Here is a 9,619-nt window from a genome sequence, read left to right as displayed (position 1 = left end):
AGATGGACTGAAAATTCTCAAAGTAAAGCTTCTTGTAATTTGTGGCTTTAAACCTTCGTGTGGCCTGCTGGAAGATTGAGTAAACAGATAGTGAACTGACGGAAAGTAGGAAAGCTAAAAATGAGAAGTGAAAAAGGGTCAAATTTGTTGTACAATTCTAAATTGAGTAGCTTAATTTTACATTAAGCTTTTGGTCTTCTTTTTTTTATTTTTTTATTTTTTTATTTTAAGATTTAGAAAAAATAAATCATTTTTGCCCCTCTGAAGAATTGAAGACCAACCCATTTGAAGGGCAAAAACTAAAGACCAGCCCATTTGACGGGCAAGCTGTGCAATTTCTTCTATTCCAAAATATGAATTTAAGAGTAAAGTTGAACATGTGGTCCTCCATATTTATATCATTTTCAAATTGAAGGACCTACACAGTCCTTTTGTGGTTTACTGTCACATGGAAGTCATACTAATTAACTTTGCCCAACTTGCATGGCAATTTCTTCTCTTCTATAAGAGGTATACGGCTAAGTTAGAGGACCAGTAAAGGACTTAAGTCTAAATATCGTAGGCTATATATAGGCGACCAAATAAAAAGGCTTACGCATCAAAGGCATCATTGATGGAAGCTAGTCTCCTTCTACATTTCCTACTGTCTTTCTACTCTTCTATACCCAAGATTTCTACTACAACAGATGTAATCACTACTAATCTATTCATCACAGATGGTGAAACTGTTGTTTCATCTGGTAGAACCTTTGAGCTGGGATTTTTCAGCCCCAGTGGTTCCTCAAAACGATATATTGGGATATGGTACAAGCAAACTCTTCCTTATGTGAAAACAGTTGTATGGGTTGCCAACAGAGAAAACCCATCTGCTGTTTTGCCGGTCACCAAACCAGGGAAACTTGTTCTTTTTAGTGACAAGAATGAAATTATATGGTCCACTAACACCTCACGATCAGTCCAAAGTCCAGTTGCACAACTTCTGGATTCAGGTAATCTTGTCGTGAAAGATGCAAATGATGGAAATCCAGAAAATTCCCTTTGGCAGAGCTTCAATTTTCCAACTGATACATTCTTGCCTAATATGAAGGTTGGAAAAATTTTTAGAACTGGTCATGAGGTATACCTTTCAGCTTGGAAGAACGATAACAATCCAACTCCCAGGGAATTTACTGTCCACATTGATCCTACTGGATATCCACAGGCCCTAATCAGACGTGGCACAGGGGTATCATCACGATCAGGACCATGGAATGGTTTACGGTGGAATGGAGCCCCCGCACCACTACAAATACAAAGCAGCATATATACATTTCAATTTGTTTTCAATAAGGAGGAGGTTTACTATAGATATTCTCCGATTAACAGCTCGGTGTTATCAAGGCTAGTCCTGGCTAACAATGGTTATATTCAGCGTTACACATGGGAGGATCGAACCAAGACTTGGCTTCTTTACCTCAACATTCCTCAGAATACTTGTGATAAATATAACTTATGTGGTGCCTATGGGAGCTGTGTCATAGATGGTTCCCCTTTATGTAGATGTTTGGAAAAGTTTGTACCTAAATATCCCCAGAAGTGGGAAAAGGGAGATTGGTCAGAAAGGTGTGTTCGGAGGAAACCATATCATTGCAACAAGGAACATGTATTTCTTAGATATTCTGGAATCAAGTTACCAGATACTAACCACTCTCAGTACGATAAAACCATGACACTTGAAGGGTGTAGGCAAGTATGCTCAAGGAACTGCTCTTGCACAGCTTATTCGAGCCTAGATATAAGCAATGGAGAGAGAGGTTGCTTGTTTTGGTTTGGGGAGTTAATTGATATGAAAAAGCTCACTGGAACGGGACAAGACATTTATATCAGGGTGGATTCTTCAGAGCTAGGTAAGAACTTATCTTAAAGAAATTTCTAATGATGTGCTTTAAAACTTATTTTTTGAACATATGGAGACCATATTATGCAAAAACAGTGTCCTATGTCGATTTGAAGTGGCTGATTAAAAAATTGGTTGTAGTATCTGTAACAACCCGAAATTTTCCGAGTGAATTTTAAAATTATTTCCTTAATTATAGTTTACTAATTTTAATGAGTTTCATATCAAAGTGATATCAAAGTGAGTACTATTAAAATATATTTATATTATATATATATATGTGCTACTAAAAATATTGCTTTTACACATATAATGTATGGGATAGTTTATTAATTATAAGTAGCAGAGGGTCAAATTTATGTTAGTGGACGTTATATTATATATTTTGTTAATGAAAAGATAGTGGGCCAAGCCCACTTCTTTAATGTCCACGTGCAGCAGTTGGCTTAGAAGGGGTAATAGGTGTTTTTGGGGGTTTCTTTTGAGGAGAAGCATTAGTAGAAAAGATTTCATAGGGCAGTTCGTGCTGCTGCTATAAGAACCATTACCAAGGAATATATTTTTTTTATTTCGCTTGGTTAAGAAAGACAAGCATTCAGGTACGTATTGTTACTGTTTTTAGTATGAAAGCATAGAATTGGTATTGTAGAGATATCTAGCGGTGTATAGGTGATGGCAACGAAAGAATGAAGAGAATGCTAATGATTAGTCTAGTGATTATGACAATTATGGGAAGTTGAGAATTGATTAGTGGTATGATTTAAAATAAAACAAAATAGGTATTCAAAAGGGTGACATTACCCTACTGTTTCAACTCGTCACTGTGTCTTTCTTTTAATCTTTTTTTTTTTCTTTCTTTTTTTGTTGTTTTAGTTTCTTTTATTTCTTTAATTACACATTATAATTATTCTTATTTTGGGACTAGAACATACTTGTATAACTGTTTACTAAGAGTATTGAGAAACAACTTCTACCTTTTTAAAAGAATTATGGAAATTGGGTAGAATGTTGAGATTTAGTTCTAAACATAAAATTATAGGATTAGATTTCCTAGACTAATTTAGACCATTTATTTATGTATTTGGATAGATTGAGGCTATTGAAGATTGTTTGAAGGAAATTTGACACTTCAAGAGAGGTTGCGTTCCGGTTATAAGGCAAGTGAGGCTTAAACTCTTAGTTTGCTTGCTTTTCATAAAAAGCATATGGTTTGTGTTGTATGTATGCATTTAAACCGTTTAGTTCGTGTGAGTGGGAAAGCATGATCTAAATTGGATAATTTTCAAGTTTCTAAAGTAATGACCGTATGAGTCCTTTAGCGTAAATTCGCTTAGATAGATACTATTTATATAAATGTAAAGTTTAGAAGTGGTATTGATTGGATGTATGTTCCACTTATCGTATCTTCAGAGGGGCCCACTTCCATAGGCCCCATTGATATTCAGTGAGAGATAGATGCTAGAATCTTAAGTGACCCGGGTAAGATGGGGGTAAATAATGCCTCTCGGAAGACGGGGTAAGACATAGACAAATACGTACTATGTCCCGTGAGCATAGATTCAGATTCAGTGTAGTGCATCTATTGCTCTCCGGGTAAGATGGGGGTAAATAATGCCCTCTCCGGAAAACGGGGTAAGACATAGGTAAATACGTACTATGTCCCATGAGCATAGATTCAGATTTAGAGTATTTCATATTTTGCTTGTTTATGCTTCATGATTTCAGCTTTAGCTTCAGTGTTTGTATATATTGGATATACTTGTACTGTGTGATTGCTTTTATGCATTATCGTGATTTCAAAGACTTGCCCCGGGGTAAGTCGAGAGTGTCGATGATCTTCCTGGGTCTTTTAGACTCACACTTGTGATGTTGTATGTGTGCAGGTGTGGCTAACGGTGACCAGGTAGCCGATACTTGATTCATTCCAGCTTTGTTCAGTCCAAAGGTGAGGTGAGCCACCATTAGATCATGGCGGCCTCTTCTTCTTTAGATGACTTAGTAGTATTCGAGCCACGTCTCGTACTTTTATATTCAGACTAGTAGTTCCATGACTTAGACATTTTTATGGGGTTTATGGGTAAGACTCAGTATTTGTATTTCGCTTCCGCACTTTTCTTTATATTATGAGACTTTGCGTATTATTCATTTTATTCGTTAATTTTTCGCATGATTAGCTTAGAGGGTTCGCCTTATGGGTAGAAGCTCAAAAGGTGCCCGGTCACGGCCTGAGTGTCAGATTTGGGTCGTGACAGTATCGGAGGCAGGTTCAAACAGAAAGAAGGCAGAGATACTCGCGGTGAGTTTCTCGTTGTTGATGGCAATGATTCTGCTAGGACTGGTTTTGTTTTTGTACATATGGAAAAAGACGAGGAAACTAAAACTCCAAGACGAATTTGAGCTGCCAATGTTCCAATTGTCAACAGTAACAAGAGCCACAAATAACTTTTTGGTCAACAACAAAATTGGAGAGGGTGGATTTGGACCTGTTTATAAGGTATAAACTACAAATTTGTTTCAATAGTAACCAGTTTATGCTCAAGATTAGTGTGTTAGAGACGATTTTCATTCTGCAATATTCACATCTTTGTAAAATCTATGTTCCTTTGATAAACCTTTGCCAATTCTAGGGTGTACTGGAAGAGGGACAAGAAATTGCCGTGAAGAGACTCTCGAGGACATCAATGCAAGGACTTGATGAATTCAAGAATGAAGTTATCTATATTGCCAAGCTTCAACATCGAAATCTTGTGAGACTTCTCGGTTGCTGCATTCAAGGGGAAGAAAAGATGTTGATATATGAATACATGCCTAACAAAAGCCTGGATTCATACATATTTGGTTTGGGTTTCTAATATACTACACGTTTAAATGAGTAATACTTTGATCTATTAGTCATAACATGAAAGAAGCTGCTAACAAGAAAGCTTATCTTGTAGATAAAACAAAGAGCAAATTACTTGATTGGCCAAAACGTTTTGACATCATAAATGGAATTGCTCGTGGCTTATTATATCTTCATCAAGATTCTCGACTACGGATTATCCATAGAGACCTTAAAGCAAGCAATGTTTTGCTAGATACAGATATGAATCCTAAGATATCAGATTTTGGCTTGGCTAGAAGTGTTGCAGGGAATGAGATGGGAGCAAAAACAAGAAATGTGGTTGGGACACAGTAAGAATCTCTAATGTCATACAGTGTACTCTCATATGACATCTTGCTTCTTTAATTCTCATGGTGTTGTTTTATTGGCACAGTGGCTACATGTCCCCAGAATATGCAGTAGATGGGATTATCTCGGTAAAATCAGATGTATTTAGCTTTGGTGTCTTGTTGTTAGAGATTGTGAGTAGCAAGAGAAATAGAGGATTTGTTCATCAAGATCACTGCCTTAACCTTCTCGGACACGTAGGCACTCACTCAATATTTAGTCTTTTTTAGACATACATAACTCACTTTCTTTCTGTACAACACATGGAATTTATTATTATCTCTTATCAACCCTCTAACAGGCATGGAAGCTTTATAAAGACGATAGGTCCTTGGAACTAATTGACGAGCATCTAGCGGCTGATTCTTGTCATATATCTCAAATTTTAAGGTCAATCGAAGTGGGGCTATTATGCGTGCAAAAATGCCCAGAAGATAGGCCAAACATGTCTTATGTGGTTCAGATGTTGGGTAATGAAAATCTACTGCCAGAAGCTAAAGAACCAGGGTTTTTCACCGAAAGAAAGGTGCATGATGCAGAAAACTCAGGATCGCATGCAGGAAGTTCAAAAAATGAAGTCACAATCACATTGTTAGAACCTCGGTAGAGTGTGAACAAGATAATTATTTTGAATTGTGTGCACATGAACAGTAATTTTAGAAGTAACATAGAATGTTATCTACTTATGGATGAAGTCTTCTTCAATTTCTATTGTTCTCTAACTAGAAATATTATACATATTTATATTACAAAACTTCTAAAGATAAAAGATATTAATTTTTTTTCCAGAAATATTAGCTATATCACAAAATCTATATCGGTAGTGAATATTTCGTGCATTGTAACTCCAGTTATTTTGTTAAAGTATATCTAGGAAATGGCACAAAGCTGTTATATGAATTTAAGCAGCCCTTTACCTTAACTTGATTTGTTTTTGCATTTGTGAGAAATACAACTAAATATTAGTAATATTTTTTTTTTAGAAAGATATGTAAACTCTAATACGCGAAAAAGTACAATTTTCTAACTCAGCAAACAGAATCATCCTTAGCATTCACAATTGTCCATGTTAGCAGAGATAGTGAAAAAAAATAAAAAAGAGAAATAATAAGTAACCAAAAATCAGAGTACCTGTTCCTAAAGGCGAAAAAGGTCTTGAATTTTGCATGGTGGACATTGAAAGGTACATACTAACTGCAAATCAACCAACTAAAGCTTATCAACGCATCAAAATTTTATTATTTAACCACAAAAGCATCAATTTTACAGTGATCCCTCATCAATAGGAAAAGAAACAAAAAGGAAAAAAAAGTCTTACGAGTCATATCATCAACCGCCGCTCTGCTTCCATCTTGAATGTTTTCAACTTTTTGAATACCTTTTCTTTGTCTCCTAGAGTGCAATTTACCGAATGGCGCACATATATAGAGAGTAATTTCGAAACCTTAATTTAAGGAGTGTTATAAATAAAATACTATAATTTTCACTCAAAAAATTTAACTATTTTTTAAAAAATAAAATAAAATTCATTTTTAAATACGATTTCAATTTCAAATACAATTTTTGACTTGAATGGCAAATTCTCGATTTTCCAACTTCACCAAATTGTCCAAAAATTTTCTTTTCTAATAATAACTCAACTACATCTACACTTTTTTGTATTTTGAGATCAAATACTTATGAAAAGCAGTACATAAATATAATAAAATTAAATATCTAGTACTCCTATGTCCCAGACTTTTCTTTTTAGTCTGTCCCATAAAGAATAATACATTTTTTTATATTTAGAAATAATTTTTTTATACATCATTGGTGGCATAAATGACTCGGTCCAAATAATTAAGGATTTAACTTCTAAAAGTTGATCCAAAATAATTGAGATTTTAATCTATCAAGAAGGTATTTTATTCTTTTTCTAAATTTATCCTTGACACCTTTTAATTCAATGAACAGATTTAATGTTTGTTATAGTTTCAAAACCCCTTGATTTTTAGAAGTAAGTGAATTCCTTAATGACATAATACATAAACAGACCCTTAAATTTGGTCTTAACTGGTAAGTTTGCCCTCCAACTTTGGGTGTACTCAGGTACGCACCTCAACTTGTTTCCACTTGCCAGTTGAACACTCCAGTATTTGTGTTTACGTGCTCAACTTTATACAAGTTGAGGTGCCTACTTGTGCACACCCAATATGGAGGGCATACTTGCCAGCTGAGGCCAAGTTTGAGGGCCTACTTATGTATTATGTCTGCCTTAATTCACGTGCGAATTGCCCTTCTTTTGGGGTGTTATTTAAATTTTGCTCCTCATATTTGTGGTCTTTAAATTTTGCCCTTCGGCTAAAACCCATAGGTTCCGGGTTCGAACCCCCGCTCAGTCAAAAATTTTTAAAATTTTTGCAAAGCAGAGTTTAAATTTCGCTATGCCCCCTCCAGCAGACTTTTAGTTATGTTTAACTATAAGTTCGCAGTGGCGTACTTTCTTGAAGCATATATATATATATATATATATATATATATATATATATATATATATATTATTTTTGAATTTTCAAGGTAAGCTTTTAGTAATGCCTTAACTAAAAGTGTGCCCCATAAAACATAACTAAAAGTATGCCCCATAAGGCGTAAGTTTTCCTTAAGGCATAACTAAAAGTTTGCTTGTATAAGGCAAAGTTTAAATTTTGCTATACCCTCCGTACTTTTAGTTATGTTTAACTAAAAGTCCGCCGGAGGGGGCATATATATATATATATATATATATATATATATATATATATATTTTTTTTTTTTTTTTTTTATTTTACTTTTCAAGGTAAACTTTTAGTTGCATTTTTTTGCGCGGAGTGCCCTTTCGTTTGGGGTGGTCTTTAAATTTTGCCCCTCATATTTGTGGTCTTTAAATTATGCCCCTCATATTCTTTGGTCTTTAATTTTTGCCCTTCGCATTGCAACTTTGAGCTTTCGCGCCGAAATAATGAGGTTACGAGTTCGAACCCCGCTCGAAGCATAAATTAAAAAAAAAATCGCAAGACAAGGTTTGGGTCGCGTGTATGCGGACCGCATACTTTTGTTAAGGAATTACACATTTTATGCGGACCGGCATGCTTACCTTATGGGCGGACTTGGCATAAGTATGCGTGTCCGCATAACTTTGATAATTCCTTCACAAAGTTATGCGGTGGGGCAAACTTTTACATGCGGACCGGCATAACTTTGTGAAGGAATTATCAAAGTTATCTTGGACCCGCATACTTATGCTGCAAATCGCCCATAAGGCATAAGTATGCGGGTCCGCATAACTTTGGTAATTCCTTCACAAAGTTATGCGGTGGGGGCATACTTTTAATGGGCAAACTTTTATGCCGGATCCGCATAAACTTTTGAATGAATTATCAAAGTTATGCGGACCGCATACTTATCTCGTCTGCCCATAAGGCATAAGTATGCGGTCCCATAACTTTGTAATTCCTTCACAAGTGTATGCCGTTGGGGGCATAGCGAAATTTAAACTTGCCTTGCGAATTTTTTTAAAATTTTGAATTTGCGCGTGGGTTCGAACACAGAACCTATGGGTTTATGCGAAGGGCAAAATTTAAAGATTTCAAATATGAGGGGCAAAATTTAAAGACCACCCCAAACGAAGGGCAATTCTGCGAATTGCCCTTTTAGTTATGCCTTAACTAAAAAGTATGCCCCAAAGACATAACTAAAAGTATGCCCATAAGGCGGAACTTTTCCTTAAGGCATAACTTAAACTTTGCTTTATAAGGCAAAGTCTATGCCTTAAGGAAAATTTCTTGCCTTATGGGGCATAATTTTGTTATGCCTTAACTAAAATTCTGCCCCATAAGGCATAACTAAACTATGTCTTAGGAAAAATTCTGCCTTATGGGGCGGACTTTTAGTTATGCGGATCCGGCATAACTTTAGCTTTTCCTTAAAGATTGTATGCGGATCCGGCATACACTCCCCGATCTGCCTTGCGAAATTATTTTTTATTTTATGCTTGAGCGGTGGTTCGAATCCAGAACTTCATGTATTCGCCCACCTTTCCAAGCGAAGGGCACAACTTAAAGACCAGAAATATGAGGGGCAAAATTTAAAGACCACAAATTTGAGGGGCAAAATTTAAAGACCACCCCAAAAGAAGGGCAATCCGCGCAAAAAAAATGATTCACGTGCCAAAGTCTACAACCTCAATTATTTTGGACAGGAGGGAGTATATCTCAACAATATTCTGAAGTCAATAAAAGTGGGTGAGTTATTAGGTAATGAAAGTCTTAAGCAGGAACCTACCATTTCAAGGAATGTAAATCAACCATAACATTATTAGATCGGCGTTGGGACACTCTTCAACGGCAAACAGTGTTCTTTCTTCTTAGCTAGTTTTCTCCATTTTATGTATTGTAATAGTCAAGTTTTTTTTTTTTTTTTTTTTAAATAATTGATTTGTATATAATAAATGTGGCATTAGATGAAAACATTAAAGTGGCCTCAAAATGCATCCAACTACCAACCTCTCAGTAAAA

The 9,619-nt window shown here is 35.6% G+C and overlaps 1 protein-coding gene across 3 annotated transcripts; it reads left to right on the top strand.

Moving 5' to 3' along the window:
* Positions 1–548: 548 nt before the first annotated feature.
* On the top strand, positions 549–5,879 carry LOC132033515 (G-type lectin S-receptor-like serine/threonine-protein kinase At4g27290). Of its 3 annotated transcripts, none has more exons than XM_059423514.1 (6): positions 549–1,886; positions 4,141–4,370; positions 4,504–4,714; positions 4,813–5,050; positions 5,134–5,284; positions 5,389–5,879. In XM_059423514.1, the coding sequence occupies exons 1-6, from the start codon at positions 614–616 to the stop codon at positions 5,692–5,694; spliced, it is 2,409 nt and encodes an 802-aa protein (XP_059279497.1). In that variant the 5' UTR covers positions 549–613; the 3' UTR covers positions 5,695–5,879. The 3 variants fall into 3 exon arrangements, with proteins under 3 accessions (XP_059279497.1, XP_059279496.1, XP_059279498.1); XM_059423513.1 differs by having other exon boundaries at positions 4,129–4,370; XM_059423515.1 differs by having other exon boundaries at positions 4,129–4,370; positions 5,478–5,664.
* Positions 5,880–9,619: the final 3,740 nt, after the last annotated feature.

Source organism: Lycium ferocissimum, chromosome 10 (genome assembly GCF_029784015.1).
Source record: "Lycium ferocissimum isolate CSIRO_LF1 chromosome 10, AGI_CSIRO_Lferr_CH_V1, whole genome shotgun sequence".
NCBI lineage: Eukaryota > Viridiplantae > Streptophyta > Magnoliopsida > Solanales > Solanaceae > Lycium > Lycium ferocissimum.
The sequence above is the reverse complement of the archived record's forward strand: the minus strand, read 5'-3'. Positions and strand labels throughout refer to the sequence as shown.

What these genes read in the sequence shown, in the direction of transcription:
- LOC132033515 (XM_059423513.1), top strand. Translation starts at nt 614, where the DNA reads ATGGAAGCTAGTCTCCTTCTACATTTCCTACTGTCTTTCTACTCTTCT. An exon ending in CCTGGATTCATACATATTTG is followed by an intron (nt 4,715 to 4,812) that starts GTTTGGGTTTCT and finishes CTTATCTTGTAG; the next exon opens with ATAAAACAAAGAGCAAATTA. An exon ending in AGAAATGTGGTTGGGACACA is followed by an intron (nt 5,051 to 5,133) that starts GTAAGAATCTCT and finishes TTATTGGCACAG; the next exon opens with TGGCTACATGTCCCCAGAAT.